The sequence below is a fragment of the Lolium perenne genome, chromosome 7 (assembly GCF_019359855.2).
Source record: "Lolium perenne isolate Kyuss_39 chromosome 7, Kyuss_2.0, whole genome shotgun sequence".
Lineage (NCBI taxonomy): Eukaryota > Viridiplantae > Streptophyta > Magnoliopsida > Poales > Poaceae > Lolium > Lolium perenne.
In genome coordinates, this window is record NC_067250.2 from 226,347,182 (window position 1) to 226,366,523 (window position 19,342).

A 19,342-nucleotide genomic window follows, 5' to 3' on the forward strand; every position below is an offset into this window, starting at 1 on the left:
AGCTCCAGTAGCAAAGCCCGGTGCCAATTTAGCCCTTAGCTAGTCCAATTCAACGCAGGAGCCCCGCCGGAGCAGTAGCAAGGGGAGAAGGAGTTGCAGCGCACCTCCGTCCCTGCCGCCGGTACCAGTCGAGCCGCCGGAGCTTCCTCAACCTCTCAGCATCCTCGCCGACGACCAGCAGCCCCTAAGTGAGCCTCCGACCCCCTACCGTCGCCAGAGTTAGGGTTAGCTCTCGCCGGACCTCCGTCGATGATAGAGATAGATATGGACCGAACGATCCTCGTCTAATCCAACGGCTGCTGGCGCGTACCGTTTCGGTAGCGTTGAGTAGACGCTGACAGGTGGGGTAGCCCCTGTCAGGCGGCCCGCGTGTATCGTGAGCACAGCTGGGATGGCCTGTTGAACCCCTCCCTGGCCCAATTTCGTTTCCGCCTAAGCCCAATTGTTTGAATTCGAATAAAGTCATTTCAGTCAAATTGCATACTGGTACTTTACTAGAAATTGAATAAAACAAAATCCACCAATCCTAATTGTGTGAAACTAATTTTAGGTGAAAGATAATGAACAGGTCTATCCAACCCCACTGGTCTCAAACCCAAATTCATCATAGATCATCTGCAACAAAAATGGCAATGCAGTAACTTTTCAAAATTCTAACAATTTTTTAAAATCAACCATAAGTGATTTTGAGTTGATTCCAACACTCATAAATCACATTTCTTATTGCCGAATTTTTTATGCAAAAATATGACATGGTTGCTTCTTATGATCATGAGCTAGATTCAACAAAATGGCTATGTAGTCATTTCTAGCTCATTTAAATCATTTCAAATTTTTGAATTTCAAATCTATGAGATGTAGCATCTCATTTAAATCATCTTCCCAAGTAATGTGAAGTAAAGTGATGACCTTAGTTCCATGGTCTCATCATTGCTTACTTAAGGATATTAAATCAAAATAGGATTTAAATTGCATGAGGTATAGTACCTCACTTAAATCATTTTTCTCAAATGATAAGTGTGAAGTGTTGACCTTGGTCAACATGTGTTCATACCTTATTATATGAGGAAATTAGATCTTAACAAGATTCAATGAGAGTAAATTATTTCTCAAAGAACATAAACAACAACCCTAATAATTATTTCAATAAGAGGAAATTACTTTTCTTAAAAAGAAAACAAAACATGTGAATAATGTTGTGATGCTAGAATAGCTTGTGTGAACCATTTGTGTGCTTAGTTTAGCCCTTAAGATTTGTTTGTTAATTGTATACTTCGTATCCGTTTATAGACGCTAGTACCGAGGAATACCAGGAGGAGGAGGTCTACTACCAGGAAGAAGAAGAGACCTTTGATCACTGTACCAACCAAGGCAAACTAGACTAATGCAAGTTATATTATTGCAAGCTATTACCAAGCTACCCTAATGACAAGCTCTACTAGAGCAAGGCACCATTACACTTTTATTTTGTGTTTAAGGATCCAATCCCAAGTTTTATTCTTACAAGCTTTACTTTGGTTTATCAAAGTTTATTTTGTTCATGTTCACTTTGGTCTAGATATGAAGTATTACAAGAGTATCAAAGTTAGCTTAGAGAACTACAAGTTAGTTAGTACCCCTCATGGCTAGTTGCTAGTGTTAAACTAAAATTGACTACTCTAGATTGGAAACATGTGAATCAAATGACTTTGAAAACCTTGGAATGATGAGTCATTCTATTGAAAGATTTTGAAGGTGAATATGACTTGTGAATGACATGGTGAATTTTACAAAAACTGATGGTTGGGTTCGGATGCGATACCATTCCAATTTCAAAGTACCCCCACAATACCTGAATCTGGGTAGGGCTTAACTGGAAACTTATGTATTTTAGTATGGGTTCCCTCTAAACAAGTGTCATAGGGGTTATGCCGAGGCTGCCTCCGTTGTAAGTGAAATGACGTGAAATGAGGTGAATGTCCTACCCAAGCCCTGTGCAGTTCCCAGGTCGACGGTTTGTCTTCACTGGGGGGCCAAGCTCATGGGGAGAGGTACTTATACTAGGGTATGTAATTGAAAGGTTATGTTTGGTAATCCGCACACAGAGTGTGATAAATCAGGGCCAGTTACCCCTGGCGAATTATTGCAAATGTTCTGGGAAAAGTGTGCGTCCTCTGCAGAGTGTTAAACTATTCGAATAGCCGTGTCCACGGTTATGGACGATTGGAAAGGCCATACTGTTCCGTCATCAGAACATTTCCAAAATGTGACATATGACTGGTGACTTAAACTTGAAAGATGATTTTGACTTGATCACAACAGAGTTATGGGAATGACACTAATGTTCCCACTTGAGTTAATTAGGCAAAATAAGTCTTTTAATACTAAGTGTTTCTGAAATAAAATTGGCTTTATGCAAATGAACCTAGAGCTAGAACCCCATTACTATAGTTGATAGTGCTTACACTAGTATTGGTTTGCGAGTAGTTTAAAGTACGCATGGCTGTGTCCCTGGCTATTCAAATGGCCAGACTATGAAGAGGAGCCCCCGTACCAGGAAGATGGACAACAAGACGTCTACGATAACTAGGACTACTCCTGACGTCAATAGTTGCATGTGGAACAGATGGACCACTACTACGTTTCTTCTTCTGTTGTGTGTGTTTTGTAATTGACCAATAGATCAACCCTTGTTGTAAGACTGGATCATGTGATCCTTTGATGTAAGACTATTATGGGTTGTAATGAATGATGTTCTGTGATATCAATCTATTATGTCTCGCAAAAACAATATTCCTGGGATTGCGATGTATGACATAATAGGCATCTGGACTTAAAAATCCGGGTGTTGACAAGTTCGTATCAGAACTATTGTTTGACCTCAGGAGACCCTAGTTAGAATGGACGTCTGAAAAATTTAGTTTCAAAACAAATAAAGTGAATATTTATAAAAACTTATTCTCACTCTTATCCTTGAGATCTTTTCAAAAAGAGAAATACATGTTCTACTTTTCCTGGTAATCCTACTTAAAATTTTGACACGTCTAACTTACTCATCCGAATTACTCACAGATGGAGTACAACTATGAGTCCTATCAGCTTGGCCACGGAGGAAATCTAATGTTCGAGAAGGATTTGAAGCAACTGGTTGAACATCTAGGACGCCCGTACCCCGAGTTCTTGGGAGTACCACTCAATAATCAGTCGGGAGGACAACCTCAATGGGAAGTTACTGCAGATCTGAGAGGAAATCTAGAAGCCCCAATTTGGGAAACCATATGTTTTTCTATAAGGGGAAACACTTGGAAGGAAGGAATAGACCAAGCCATGCAAGAAGCAATTACCCGTGTGTGCGGACAGAATGTGAACAAGCTCAAGAACACTCGCTTCAGTTACTACCCAAGACATGACCCCAGGGGAAGACCAATAACCATGCCCCCGCACCCGTAGATGAACCACTATGTTGCCTACCTGGACTTCTCGCTATACAAGACCCACAAGGAGTTGGACAACGCTCGCGCCTTTCGCCAAGCACATTACCCCTAAAGACGAAGAACCCACCATGAAGAGTAGTATCACTAGAGCACTCTCGTAGGTGTGAGTTTGTATCAGGATCACTGGTATCGTAGAACGAATGAATGGTTCTTAAAACCAACGGTGTGTTAGCTTGCACTGTGTGATGCTTGGTATGAATGAAAAAGTGTTATTGGTTTTACCCCCTCGGCACTACTCAAGTTTTGAAACTTTTTTGAACTTTAAACCAAACAAACCATAGAAATTTCCCTCTTATCTTATCATCTACCTCAATGTTCAGATGGCCCCTCCAACCCGCAGCACCAACCAGGATGCAATGATGCAAATACTGCAGATAATGATGGCAGATAGAGAAGCTGAAAGAACTGAAAGACAAGCCAATATTGCAGCCCTGCAGCAAATAGCTCAGAACAATCAAGGCCGCGGAAACCACGACCACCCTGGATCCAAGTTGAAGAACTTTCAGAACACCAACCCTCCTATGTTCAGCAAGACTGAAGAGTCCCTAGATGCTGATGATTGGCTCCAAACGATGGAGAATAACTTAGAAGTTGCGGGAGTAGAAGCCGCAGAGAAAGTACTGTTCGCCACCCACTACCTGTCAGGACCTGCTAGAGTCTGGTGGACAAGTGCCCGTACAATGAATGCGGGACAGATGATGACTTGGGAAGACTTCAAACTCAAGTTCAGCAAGTACCATGTACACCAAGGACTGATCAAGAAGATGAGAGACGAGTTCCGGTAACTCAAACAAGGAAGGATGTCCGTGGTGTAATACCGCGACAGATTCCTCACTCTGTCAAGGTACGCCCCGGATGAGACCGACACCAACGAGAAGAGGAAGGAGAGATTTCTAAACGGACTGCACGATGAGATGCAGACTGTGTTAGTGAACATCCCGTTTGCTGACCTCGAAGCCCTCGTGGACTCCGCCATCCAGATGGAAGGGAAGCTTCACCAAGCCAACGAGAACCGCAAGCGCCGTATGATGAACCAAAATGGGCCCAGCAATGCCAGAAGTACCGCAACAATTCACCTAGAGGATTTACCCCAAGACACCACAAGCCAACTGCTCAGACGTACCGCCCAAACTACTCCAAAAATAACGGAGGAAACCCGAAACCCGGAGGCAGCAACAACAACAACAACAACAACCACAACAACAACAACAACAATGGTAACAACAACAACCTCAATACTACCCCAAGGACGGGAAGCAACGCTATCCCCGTCACCCCAAAGGATAAGTCAACGGTAACCTGCTATGAATGTGGAACTGTTGGGCATTATTCCAATGAGTGTCCCAAGAAACTGGCGAAGACATCCCTCAATACCACTGCACCTGCCCAACAACAACGCCGCTTCGCAGCTAGAAGGAACCCGAACAACTGCAACGGCCGTCTCTACTACATGAGTGCCACCGAAGCTCAGGAGGCACCTCAGACCATGCAGAGTATGTCTTCATGTTAACCCATTCGCCCAATATCTCTTAGGAACCTAACTTTTATTAAATCTCGGGACGAGATTTTGTTTAAGAGGGGAGGGTTTGTAACATCCCAAATTTTAAAACAAAGAGAAAATGAATTTCCCTATTTCCAAAATTAAGAACCAACAAAAACTTTAATTAAGTTAGAGGTTGTGCATAGTACACATGCTTATATGTTGTGATATTGCCATGTTGCTTATATGAAGTACTTTGAAATGTTCCTAAACCCTAAACCTTACTCTTCTTTTCCCCATCCAAGATAAAAAGAAATTAAATTAAAAACAAAAGCCTATGTGAGCAAATAGCCATTTTTACCAATAATGAACTATGCCATGTTCTACCCTGTTTAGATGGTATGAAAAACCTCAACAAACCCAACCTATCACCTACCAACTAATTCAAAGGTGAAACAAAAATAAAATAAAAATATACATAGAGGCATATGTGGCACATAGCCATAATGGCAAATCTTGACCTAAGCCCTCATACTTTACCCAAATGGTTTGAAACCATTACTAAACCCAATCTAAACCTAAATGGATCCAAAGGCATGCCTAAGTGCATCAAGTGAAACAAAAATAGAAGAAAAAGAAAAGAAGAAATATCACCTCATATGAGGCTATGGCCATTTTTGCAAATGTTCAACCAAGGCCATATTGAATTGTGCCAATGGTTGGGAAACATAAATAAACCAATAACAAACACTTTTGAACCAAAGAAACTCAAATCAAATCAAAGGAAAATTCAAATTCAAGTGACATGTGATAATGGTCACTTGTGCCATTTTTAACATCTTACCCTCTTTGAGCCCTTGTATTAAGCAATTCTTAAACTAAACCCTCTCAACTCTTTGCACCTCATCCAAGACCTCATCAAGGTGAACAACTTTGGTGTTTACCACCTTGACTAATTCATTCTCAATTCTTTATTCTAAGGGTGCAAAGTGGTGACATTGAATCAGATTCTAGATTATGTCACATTTGGTTTTTTCCAAATCAACTCAATTTTGCACACCACCACCACCCACTTGTGCCAAGTAATATTTGAATCACTCCACCAAAAGGTTTGAAAAAATTCAAAAACTTTTCTCTTTCAGCCATTACAACAAACACCTCATCTGCACAATCCTACCTACTCCACACACACTAAAACCTGGTGGGTTTTAGCCTCAACCATCATGCATAAGTCATCAACCGCTCCTCCTTGCACCCAGTAGATGTTGCCAAGTGCGAGAGACAAACCTTGTGCATGATATGCGCAAGCATATGACCATGTCGTGCATGTCATGCCCCTCTCCATGCCATCCTCTCCTCCTCTCACCTCAGCCATGCACCATAGTGTCCTGGAGACTCTCCTTGCTCCCCTGAACCCTTTGGACCAAGCCCTGAGCAGAAAGGAGCACGACAACGCCCAGAACGCCACGCGCCCGTACGCGCACACGACGCCCGGGTCATGCTAGAGCGCGCACGGGCACGATACTGGACGCGTCAGTCCACGCACGCGCCCCGCTGACTCTGACCACCTCGCGACCTCTCCTCTCGCCCACATCTCCGCCATGATGCTACCAACCTCCCAGACATCCTCATTGGCTCGCTCGAGCCCTATCACCTACGCCATCGTCACGCTCCTCCGCCACGGTACAGCACGGCCGCACGACAATGACGACCGTCTCCGTCCTCCATTTGTTGCACCCTGACACGCGCTAGGACCGCCTCGACGTCGCCTACAGGACGCAGCCACTCCCTTGCCCCTTTGCCGCCAGTAGCTCCATCGCCACCATGACCTGCTTACGCTCGCCACGGCCACCCCCTCGCCCTATAAATAGAGGCATTCTTCGCTCGATCTAAGCACACCGTCCCACTCTCCTCACTCAGTATAAGCTCTAGTAGCAAAGCCCGGTGCCAATTTAGCCCTTAGCTAGTCCAATTCGACGCCGGAGCCCCGCCGGAGCAGTAGCAAGGGGAGAAGGAGTTGCAGCGCACCTCCGTCCCTGCCGCCGGTACCAGTCGAGCCGCCGGAGCTTCCTCAACCTCTCAGCATCCTCGCCGATGACCAGCAGCCCCTATGTGAGCCTCTGACCCCCTACCGTCGCCAGAGTTAGGGTTAGCTCTCGCCGGACCTCCGCCGATGATATAGATGGATATGGACCGCACGATCCTCGTCTAATCCAACGGCTGCTGGCGCGTACCGTTTCGGTAGCGTTGAGTAGACGCTGACAGGTGAGGTAGCCCCTGTCAGGTGGCCCGCGTGCATCGTGAGCACGGCAGGGCTGGCCTGTTTAACCCCTCCCTGGCCCAATTTCGTTTCCTGCCTAAGCCCAATTGTTTGAATTCGAATAAAGTCATTTCAGTCAAATTGCATACTGGTACTTTACTAGAATTTGAATAAAACAAAATCCACAAATAAAAATTGAGTGAAACTAATATTAGGTGAATGCTAATGAATAGGTCTATCCAACCCCATTGGTCTCAAACACAAATTCATCATAGATCATCTGTAACAAAAATGGCAAGGAAGTAACGTTTCAAATTTCAAACAATTTTTAAAAATCAACCATAAGTGATTTTGAGTTGATTCCAACTCTCATAAATCAAATTTCTAATTGCCTAATTGTTTATGCAAAAATATGACATGGTTTCTTCTTATGATCATGAGCTAGATTCAAAAAAATGGCTATGTAGTCATTTCTAGCTCATTTAAATCATTTCAAATTTTTGAATTTCAAATCTATGAGATGTAGCATCTCATTTAAATCATCTTCCCAAGTAATGTGAAGTAAAGTGATGACCTTAGTTGCATGGTCTCATCATTGCTTACTTAAGGATATTAAATCAAAATAGGATTTAAATTGCATGAGGTATAGTACCTCACTTAAATCATTTTTCTCAAATGATAAGTGTGAAGTGTTGACCTTGGTCAACATGTGTTCATACCCTATTATATGAGTAAATTAAATCTTAACAAGATTCAATGAGAGGAAATTATTTCTCAAAGAACATAAACAACAACCCTAATAATTATTTCAATAAGAGGAAATTACTTTTCTTAAAAAGAAAACAAAACATGTGAATAATGTTGTGATGCTAGAATAGCTTGTGTGAACCATTTGTGTGCTTAGTCTAGCCCTTAAGATTTGTTTGTTAATTGTATACTTCGTATCCGTTTATAGACGCTAGTACCGAGGAATACCAGGAGGAGGAGGTCTACTACCAGGAAGAAGAAGAGACCTTTCATCATTGTACCAACCAAGGCAAGCTAGACTAATGCAAGTTATATTATTGCAAGCTATTACCAAGCTACCCTAATGCCAAGCTCTACTAGAGCAAGGCACCATTACACTTTTATTTTGTGTTTAAGGATCCAATCCCAAGTTTTATTCTTACAAGCTTTACTTTGGTTTATCAAAGTTTATTTTGTTCATAGTTCACTTTGGTCTAGATATGAAGTATTACAAGAGTATCAAAGTTAGCTTAGAGAACTACAAGTTAGTTAGCACCCATCATGGCTAGTTGCTAGTGCTAAACTAAAATTGACTACTCTAGATGGGAAACATGTGAATCAAATGACTTTGAAACCTTGGAATGATGAGTCATTCTATTGAAAGATTTTGAAGGTGAATATGACTTGTGAATGACATGGTAAATTTTACAAAAACTGATGGTTGGGTTCGGATGCGATACCATTCCAATTTCGAAGTACCCCCACAATACCTGAATCTGGGTAGGGCTTAACTAGAAACTTATGTATTTTAGTATGGGTTCCCTCTAAACAAGCGTCATAGGGGTTATGCCGAGGCTGCCTCCGTTGTAAGTGAAATGACGTGAAATGAGGTGAATGTCCTACCCAAGCCCTGTGCAGTTCCCAGGTTGACGGTTTGTCTTCACTGGGGGTCCAAGCTCATGGGGAGAGGTACCTATACTAGGGTATGTAATTGAAAGGTTATGTTTGGTAGTCCGCACACAGAGTGTGATAAATTAGGGCCAGTTACCTCTGACGGATTATTGCAAATGTTGTGGCAAAAGTGTGCGACCTCTGCAGAGTGTAAAACTATTCGAATAGACGTGTCCACGATTATGGACGATTGGAAAGGCCATACTGTGTCGTCATCAGACCATTTCCAAAATGTGACATATGACTGGTGACTTGTGACTTGAACTTGAAAGGTGAATTTGACTTGATCACAACAGAGTTGTGGGAATGACACTAAAGTTCCCACTTGAGTTAATTAGGCAAAATAAGAGTCTTTTAGTACTAAGTGTTTCTGAAATAAAATTTGCTTTATGCAAATGAACCTAGAGCTAGAACCCCATTACTATAGTTGATAGTGCTTACACTAGTATTAGTTTGCGAGTACTTTAAAGTACTCATGGCTGTGTCCCTGGCTATTCAAATGGCCAGACTATGAAGAGGAGCCCTAGTACCAGGAAGATGGACAACAAGACGTCTACGATAACTAGGACTACTCCTGACGTCAACAGTTGCCTGTGGAACAGATGGACCGCTACTACGTTTCTTCTGTTGTGTGTGTTTTGTAATTGATCAATAGATCAACCCTTGTTGTAAGACTGGATCATGTGATCATTTGATGTAAGACTATTATGAGTTGTAATGAATGATGTTCTGTGATATCAATCTATTATGTCTCGCAAAAACAATATTCCTGGGATTCGATGTATGGCATAATAGGCATTTGGACTTAAAAATCCGGGTGTTGACACCCCGGCCCCCCGCATCCGCCCAAAGCGCGCGTGGGACCTAATATCGTTGAATAGGGACGTCACCGAAGGCCGTGTGTTGTCGAAGACCACTGCATTCCGGTGTTTCCATATCCACCATGCTGTAAGCATGATAATCGACGAAGTTCCTTTGCGCAGCTAGCGAGGGGCGGTCCGCACAGCAAGCCACCACCACTCCGCGAAGACACTCTCCACCGTGGGAGGATGTGAGGTGGATCGGATCCACGAGAGTACCTCAAACCACACCGTCCTGGAGTAAGAGCACCCAGTGAGCACGTGCGCCATGGTCTCCACAGCCTGGTCACACAGCGGGCATCTAGGCGCATGCGGTAGGCCCCACAGCGCCAACCTCTCACCCGTCCAGCATCTATCCATGCAGGCCAGCCAGATGAAGAACTTCACCCTTGGCGGCGCCCAGGATTTCCAGGTCAGCCTCTACGATCCTGAAGTGATGGCCTGATACGTCTCCGACGTATCAATAATTTCTTATGTTCCATGCCACATTATTGATGATATCTACATGTTTTATGCACACTTTATATCGTTTTTATGCGTTTTCCGGAACTAACCTATTGACGAGATGCCGAAGGGCCAGTTGTTGTTTTCTGCTATTTTTGGTTTCAGAAATCCTAGTAAGGAAATATTCTCGGAATCAGACGAAATCAACACCGAAGATCTTAGAATTCCCGGAAGCTTCCAGAGCACCGAAGAAGGGCCAGAGGGGAGCCAGGGGGCCCCACCCCACAGGGCGGCGCGGCCAAGGGGGGGCACGCCCCCCTAGTGTGTGGGCCCCCTGTGGCCCCTCCGACTCCGCCTCTTCGCCTATTTAGTCGTCCCTGACCTAAATCCTCGACCCCGTTCGACGGAAAAGCCACGGTACGAGAAACCTTCCAGAGCCGCCGCCATCGCGAAGCCAAGATCTGGGGGACAGGAGTCTCTGTTCCGGCACGCCGCCGGGACGGGGAAGTGCCCTCGGAAGGCTTCTCCATCGACACCGCTGCCATCTCCACCGCCATCTTCATCACCGTTGCTGTCTCCCATGAGGAGGGAGTAGTTCTCCATCGAGGCTAAGGGGCTGTACCGGTAGCTATGTGGTTAATCTCTCTCCTATGTACTTCAATACAATAATCTCATGAGCTGCCTTACATGATTGAGATTCATATGATGATGCTTGTAATCTAGATGTCATTATGCTAGTCAAGTGAATTTTACTTATGTGATCTCCGGAGACTCCTTGTCCCACGTGTGTAAAGGTGACAGTGTGTGCACCGTGTGGGTCTCTTAGGCTATATTTCACAGAATACTTATTCACTGTTATGAATGGCATAGTGAAGTGCTTATTTATATCTCTTTATGATTGCAATGTGTTTTGTATCACAATTTATCTGTGTGCTACTCTAGTGATGTTATTAAAGTAGTCTATTCCTCCTGCACGGTGTAATGGTGACAGTGTGTGCATCGTGTAGTACTTGGCGTAGGTTATGATTGTAATCTCTTGTAGATTATGAAGTTAACTATTGCTATTGTAGTATTGATGTGATCTATTCCTCCTTTCGTAGCGTGAAGGTGACAGTGTGCATCCTATGTTAGTACTTGGTTTAGTTGCGTTGATCTGTCATGCACTCTAAGGTTATTTAAATATGAACATCGAATATTGTGGAGCTTGTTAACTCCGGCATTGAGGGTTCGTGTAATCCTACACAGTTAGTGGTGTTCACCATCCAACAACAGAGTGTAGAGTCTAGCATCTATTTATTTATTCTGTTATGTGATCGATGTTGAGAGTGTCCACTAGTGAAAGTATGATCCCTAGGCCTTGTTTCCAATACTGCTATCGCTGCTTGTTTACTGTTCTACTGCATCTGTACTGTCTGCAATATTACCACCATCAACCACACGCCAGTCCTGGGCAGCAAAGCACTTTTCTGGCACCGTTACTACTGCTCATACTTATTCATACCACCTGTATTTCACTATCTCTTCGCCGAACTAGTGCACCTATTAGGTGTGTTGGGGACACAAGAGACTTCTTGCTTTGTGGTTGCAGGGTTGCATGAGAGGGATATCTTTGACCTCTTCCTCCCTGAGTTCGATAAACCTTGGGTGATCCACTTAAGGGAAACTTGCTGCTGTTCTACAAACCTCTGCTCTTGGAGGCCCAACATTGTCTACAAGAATAGAAGCACCCGTAGACATCAAGCACTTTTCTGGCGCCGTTGCCGGGGAGGAAAGGTAAAAGGTACTCACACTCCGGATCTCGGCTACTAAGCTATTTTCCGGCGCCGTTGTAAGTACTCGAAGCTATTTCCTTTAGATCCTGCAATTGCATCTTTTTGTTTCTTGTTTACACTAGTTAGGCATAATGGAAAACAACAAAAATATGAGAGATCTTTATGAACTTTATCTTGAATTAGGACATGATGTGTTTGAAGAGAGAATTAAAAAACCCATGGAACTTTATATGCATGCTAATGGGAATGTTATTAATATGAATGCTTTGAACACTATTGTTGCTAATGCTATGGAAAATTCTAAGCTTGGGGAAGCTGATTTTGATGAGCATGATCTTTTTAGTCCCCCAAGCATTGAGGAGAAAATTTACTTTGATGATACTTTGCCTCCTATTTATGATGATTATAATGATAGTAGTCTTTTGGTGCCGCCTGTTATGGAGGATAAATTTGATTATGATTACAATATGCCTCCTATATTTGATGATGAGAATAATAATGATAGCTACTTTGTTGAATTTGCTCCCACTATTACTAATAAAATTGATTATGCTTATGTTGGGAGTAGTAATAGTTTTATGCATGAGACTCATGATAAGAATGCTTTATGTGATAGTTATATTGTTGAGTTTGCTCATGATGCTACTGAAAATCTTTATGAGGGAGGAAAAAATGGTTGTAGAAATTTTCATGTTACTAAAACACCTATCCATATGCTTAAAATCTTGAAGTTGAGCTTGTCTAGTTTTCCTATGCTTGTTGCATTATGCTTCTTGAACTTGTTTATTTACAAGATTCCTATGCATAGGAAACATGTTAGGCTTAAATGTGTTTTGAATTTGCTTCTTGATGCTCTCTTTTGCTTCAACTACTATTTCTTGCGAGTGCATCATTAAAACTGCTGAGCCCATCTTAATGGCTATAAAGAAAGAACTTCATGGGAGATAACCCATGTGTTTATTTTACTACAGCAATTTTGTTTTATGTTTGTGTCTTGGAAGTTTTTACTACTGTAGCAACCTCTACTTATCTTAGTTTTGTTGCATTGTTGTGCCAAGTAAAGTCTTGGATAGTAAGGTTCATACTAGATTTGGATTACTGCGCAGAAACAGATTTCTTGCTGTCACGAATCTGAGCCTAATTATCTGTACTTAACTCAGAAAATTATGCCAATTTACGTGAGTGATCCTCAGATATGTACGCAACTTTAATTCAATTTGAGCATTTTCATTTGAGCAAGTCTGGTGCCTCTTTAAAATTCGTCTTTACGGACTGTTCTGTTTTGACAGATTCTGCCTTTTATTTCGCATTGCCTCTTTTGCTATGTTGGATGGATTTCTTTGTTCCATTAACTTTCAGAAGCTTTGAGCAATGTCCAGAAGTGTTAAGAATGAATGTGTCACCTCTGAACATGTAAATTTTGATTGTGCACTAACCCTCTAATGAGTTGTTTTGAGTTTGGTGTGGAGGAAGTTTTTAAGGATCAAGAGAGGGAGATGATACAATATGATCAAGGAGAGTGAAAGCTCTAAGATTGGGGATGCCCCGGTGGTTCACCCCTGCATATTTCAAGAAGACTCAAGCGTCTAAGCTTGGGGATGCCCAAGGCATCCCCTTCTTCATCGACAAATTATCAGGTTCCTCCCTTGAAACTATATTTTTATTCAGTCACATCTTATGTACTTTACTTGGAGCGTCTGTTTGCTTTCGTTCTTGTTTTTTTTTTGAATAAATGCTTGTCTGGGAGAGAGACACGCTCCGCTGGTTCATATGAACACATGTGTTCTTAGCTTTTAATGTTCATGGCGAAGGTTGAAATTGCTTCGTTAATTGTTATATGGTTGGAAACGGGAAATGCTACATGTAGTAATTGGTATGATGTCTTGAATAACTTGATACTTGGCAACTGTTGTGCTCATGTTTAAGCTCTTGCATCATATACTTTGCACCTATTAGTGTAGAAATACATAGAGCTTGCTAAAATTTGGTTTGCATGATTGGTCTCTCTAAGGTCTAGATATTTTCTAGTAAGGTGTTTGAGCAACAAGGAAGACAGTGTAGAGTCTTATAATGCTTACAATATGTTCTTATGTAAGTTTTGTTGTACTAGTTCATACTTGTGTTTGCTTCAAATAACCTTGCTTGCCTAAGCCTTGTATTGAGAGGGAATACTTCTCATGCATCCAAAATCCTTGAGCCAATAACTATGCCATTTGCGTCCACCATACCTACCTACTACATGGTATTTCTCCGCCATTTCAAAGTAAATTGCTTGAGTGCTACCTTTAAAATTTCTATTCTCTATCTTTGCAATATATAGCTCATGGGACAAATAGCCTAAAAACTATTGTGGTATTGAATATGTACTTATGCATTTTATCTCTTATAAGTTGCTTGTTGAGCGATAGCCATGTTCCTGGGGACGCCATCAACTACTCTTTGTTGAATATCATGTGAGTTTCTATGCTTTTCCGTCTTGTTTGAAGTAAGGGCGATTTACCATGAGTTGAATGGTTTGAGCATGCATACTGTTAGAGAAGAACATTGGGCCGCTAACTAAAGCCATGATCCATGGTGGAAGTTTCAGTTTTGGACAAATATCCTCAATCTCATATGAGAAAATTAATTGTTGTTGAATGCTTAAGCATTAAAGAGGTGTCCATTATCTGTTGTCTATGTTGTCCCGGTATGGATGTCTAAGTTGAGAATAATCAAAAGCGAGAAATCCAATGCGAGCTTTCTCCTTAGACCTTTGTACAGGCGGCATAGAGGTACCCCTTTGTGACACTTGGTTAAAACATATGTATTGCGGTGATAATCCAGGTAATCCGAGCTAATTAGGACAAGGTGTGGGCACTATTAGTATACTATGCATGAGGCTTGCAACTTGTAGGATATAATTTACATGACACATAAGCTTTATTACTACCGTTGACAAAATTGTTTCTTGTTTTCAAAACCAAAGCTCTAGCACAAATATAGCAATCAATGCTTCCCTCTGCGAAGGGCCTTTCTTCTACTTTTATGTTGAGTCAGTTCACCTATTTCTCTCCATCCCAAGAAGCAAACACTTGTGTGAACTGTGCATTGATTCCTACATACTTGCATATTGCACTTGTTATATTACTTTGCATTGACAACTATCCATGAGATATACATGTTACAAGTTAAAAGCAACCGCTGAAACTTAATCTTCCTTTGTGTACCGGTAGCTATGTGGTTAATATCTCTCCTATGTACTTCAATACAATAATCTCATGAGCTGCCTTACATGATTGAGATTCATATGATGATGCTTGTAATCTAGATGTCATTATGCTAATCAAGTGAATTTTACTTATGTGATCTCCGGAGACTCCTTGTCCCACGTGTGTAAAGGTGACAGTGTGTGCACCGTGTGGGTCTCTTAGGCTATATTTCACAGAATACTTATTCACTGTTATGAATGGCATAGTGAAGTGCTTATTTATATCTCTTTATGATTGCAATGTGTTTTGTATCACAATTTATCTGTGTGCTACTCTAGTGATTTTATTAAAGTAGTCTATTCCTCCTGCACGGTGTAATGGTGACAGTGTATGCATCGTGTAGTACTTGGCGTAGGTTATGATTGTAATCTCTTGTAGATTATGAAGTTAACTATTGCTATGATAGTATTGATGTGATCTATTCCTCCTTTCGTAGCGTGAAGGTGACAGTGTGCATGCTATGTTAGTACTTGGTTTAGTTGCGTTGATCTGTCATGCACTCTAAGGTTATTTAAATATGAACATCGAATATTGTAGAGCTTGTTAACTCCGGCATTGAGGGTTCGTGTAATCCTACACAGTTAGTGGTGTTCATCATCCAACAACAGAGTGTAGAGTCTAGCATCTATTTATTTATTCTGTTATGTGATCGATGTTGAGAGTGTCCACTAGTGAAAGTATGATCCCTAGGCCTTGTTTCCAATACTGCTATCGCTGCTTGTTTACTGTTCTACTGCATCTGTATTGTCCGCAATATTAGCACCATCAACCACACGCCAGTCCTGGGAAGCAAAGTACTTTTCTGGCACCGTTACTACTGCTCATACTTATTCATACCACCTGTATTTCACTATCTCTTCGCCGAACTAGTGCACCTATTAGGTGTGTTGGGGACACAAGAGACTTCTTGCTTTGTGGTTGCAGGGTTGCATGAGAGGGATATCTTTGACCTCTTCCTCCCTGAGTTCGATAAACCTTGGGTGATCCACTTAAGGGAAACCTGCTGCTGTTCTACAAACCTCTGCTCTTGGAGGCCCAACACTGTCTACAAGAATAGAAGCACCCGTAGACATCATGGCCCCCCGGAAGAGGGTGTCATAGCAGGAGCGAGCACTGCATCGGCCATCCATCGTCCAGCGCCACACCATCCTATCATGCTCTGCTGAGAGTTGCGCATCACGTAGCCTACCCCATAGTTGTACGTACTGCCAGAGTGCGAGCGCACTTGGTGCGCCAGCTATGTCGGGGATCCATGCTCGATCGATCAGCGCTCTCCTGACCGTACGCGCTTTATCGTGATGTTTAGGTACCAGCGCGTAAACCTCCGGCGCCATCTCTTTGATGGACCTTCCATCCAACCATTTGTCCTCCCAAAAGAGGGCGGACTCTCCATCGCCAACCTCCATCGTGGTGGAGGCCGTGAAGACGTCGAGCTCCATCTTTGAGAACTGCATATCAAGCCCGCGCTAAGGTCGCGTGAAGTTTGAGCGCATCTTCCAGATCCAGCGCACCCTTAGACTGGTCACGGTGCGCGCCAAGTCGGGGATCCCCAGACCCCCCAGCCGCAGCGGCCGACATACCCTGTACCAGTTGACATGACAGTGCCCTCCATATGCCACTGCCCTGCCAACCCAGAGGAAGCCGCGCAAACTCTTGTTCACCTGTTTCAACGTCTTCTTGTCTAGCCCCTAAACCATCAGTTGATGCAAAGGGATCGCCGCGAGGACCACGCGAATCAACGCCAAACGCTCTGCCCTGGGCATCATGGAAGCCCGCCAGGTAGGGAGTTTGTCGACCAACCGGTCTACCAGGGGTTGAAAGGATGCAGCCGACAACCTCCTGATAGAGAGCGGGATGCCGAGGTATTTCACTAGGAACTGCGCCAGCTGGCACTCCATGAGTCCAGCGGCGCCAGCGGCCTCATCCTCCGAGCATCCAATGGGGGAGACCGAGCACTTGGCGAAGTTGGTGCGCAATCCCAGAACCTCCCCAAAGTGCTCCAGAATGCCGCAGACAGCGCACAGTTCTGACTCATCCGGGTGGCAGAAGATCACCACATCATAAGTGTATAGCGATACCGATTTCAACAGGTCACACCGAACCAACCGTCTGAGAACACCCAACTCGATGGCCTCGGCCAGCAACCTATTAAGCGAGTTCATCATCAAGACGAACAGCGATGACGACAGAGGGTCACCCTGTCTCAGGTCCGTCATATGCCAGATGAGGGGCCTAGCTCGCCATTGAGCAACACCCTGGTACTTGCCGTGGATAGCAGAATGGAGACCAGCTCACGGAACCCGGGGCCAAACCCTATGTTGTGAAGGACCTCCATGAGGAACCCCCACGAGACAGAGTCAAACGCCCGAGCTATGTCCAACTTGAGCATCACCTGCGGCTCCTTCCTCCCGTGCAAGAACTTAGCTATCTGCTAGACCAACATAAAGTTGTCATGGATGCACCCCTTGCGAATGAACGTGCATTGGTTGCGATCAACCAGCGACTCCATCCTAGGGGCTAGCCGAGTAGCCAAAGTCTTAGCCACTGGCTTGGCGAAGATGTGGATGAGACTAATCGGTCTATAATCACCCAGCGCTGCCGCATCCGGGCGCTTAGGCAGCAGGATCATCAGTGCCTGATTTAGGCCTTGAAACCCGCGCCCACACATCGTAAACAGCTTGTCGAAGGCAGACATGAAATCACCCTTGACCACGTCCCAGCATTTCTGCAGGAACTCAGCCGTGAAGCCGTCGGGTCCTGGCGCTTTGCCCGGAAGCAGACGCCTAATCTCCTCCCAGATCTCGTCCTTAGTGAATGCAGCCTCTAGCTCGGAAAGATCCTCTGAGTGGGTACTCAGAAAATCCAAGTCCAGCGAGTGCACCCGGTCCACCGAGGTTCCTAGCAGACCCTCAAAGTGTGTGAAGGTCACTTCAGACATGGCTGCATGGTCCGATATGACCGTGCCATCCATCTGCATGTTGTGGATCATGTTCTTCTGCCTCCTATAGGCCGCATGTTGGTGGAAGAGTGATGTGCTGGCGTCGCCCTACCGCAACCACGCAATCTTAGCCCTATGGCGAGCCATAGTGCATTCGAGGGAGGCTAGACCCAAGTAGGCGTGCTTGAGATGGGCTCGGAGTCGACGTTCATCCTGAGACAGTTGTCAGGATTCCATGGCGATATCCAGCCTCAGCACCATCTCCCGCGCTATCATCAGCTGCTGCTTGACACACCCCACCTTCTTATCGCTCCAGCTCATGAGGCTGCGCGCCGTACGCTTCAGCTTGGCGGTGAGCTGCCGGAAAGGGTCCGGGTCTCCATCCACCACACCCTAGTTGTTTTGCACCACCTCACTGAACCCATCCAACCTCAGCCAGAAATGCTCGAACTGGAACCTTTTCCGCCCTGCTGATTTTGTGGTACAATCCAGCATGAGGGGGCAATGATCCGCCACCACCGTCGCCAAGCACCGCAACATGCAGCTACCGAACATCTCCTCCCAGGTGACCGTGGTGAACACCCGATCCAGCCGAACAAGAGTGGGTGTGTCCCTCTCGTTTGACCAGGTGTAACGGCCCCCATGGAGATAGATTTCTTTGAGCTCACGGTCATTTAGGAAGCGGCGAAATCTACCCATCATCCAGCAGTTCAGGTTCCCATTGTTCTTGTCCTCGTCGCGGTAGATCATGTTAAAGTCCCCCCAGAGAGCCCAGGGGCCCTGGTGTATCCCGCGTATGTCGCGGAGCTCTGCGAGGAAGGCGATCTTGTCAGCCTCAGCCTGTGGGCCGTAGACGCAAGTCAACCACCACCAGGGGCCACCCCCAATAGGGGATACCCTGGCCGTGACACTATGGTCTTTGTAGTGGGCGCTATCTAGCTGCACCAACCTGCTGACCCACGCAACAATCACCCCACCCCTCGTACCAATTGCCGGCAAGCAGAAGTAAGCATCAAAGTCCGCGCCTAGCATTTCCATAACAATGGCAAGAGTTACAACCGACAGCTTTGTCTCCTGGAGACATACAATGGACGCACCCGTAGTACTGACTACACTCCTAACACCCGAACGTCGTGCGCGATCATTGAGGCCTCACACCCCACCATAATCTTTGGTTCCTACAACATTGG

At 44.3% G+C, this 19,342-nt stretch overlaps 1 protein-coding gene across 1 annotated transcript; it reads right to left on the bottom strand.

Moving 5' to 3' along the window:
• Window positions 1-570: 570 nt before the first annotated feature.
• LOC139833860 (uncharacterized) lies at window positions 571-17,430 on the bottom strand. The gene is made up of 4 exons (XM_071824220.1): window positions 17,023-17,430; window positions 16,726-16,902; window positions 16,525-16,662; window positions 571-615 (listed from the first exon to the last, which is right to left on the bottom strand). Exons 1-4 carry the CDS (start codon window positions 17,428-17,430, stop codon window positions 571-573), a joined length of 768 nt encoding a protein of 255 aa, XP_071680321.1.
• Between the last annotated feature and the right edge of the window lie 1,912 nt (window positions 17,431-19,342).

Excerpts from the sequence above, each read along its gene's own strand:
- LOC139833860 (XM_071824220.1), bottom strand. The coding sequence starts at position 17,430 with ATGACGGACCTGAGACAGGGTGACCCTCTGTCGTCATCGCTGTTCGTC. Across the intron at positions 16,903-17,022 it reads CTGCATCCTTTCAACCCCTG|GGGCTAGACAAGAAGACGTT; the intron begins GTAGACCGGTTG and ends CTGATGGTTTAG. Across the intron at positions 16,663-16,725 it reads GCACCGTGACCAGTCTAAGG|TTCTCAAAGATGGAGCTCGA; the intron begins GTGCGCTGGATC and ends CTTGATATGCAG.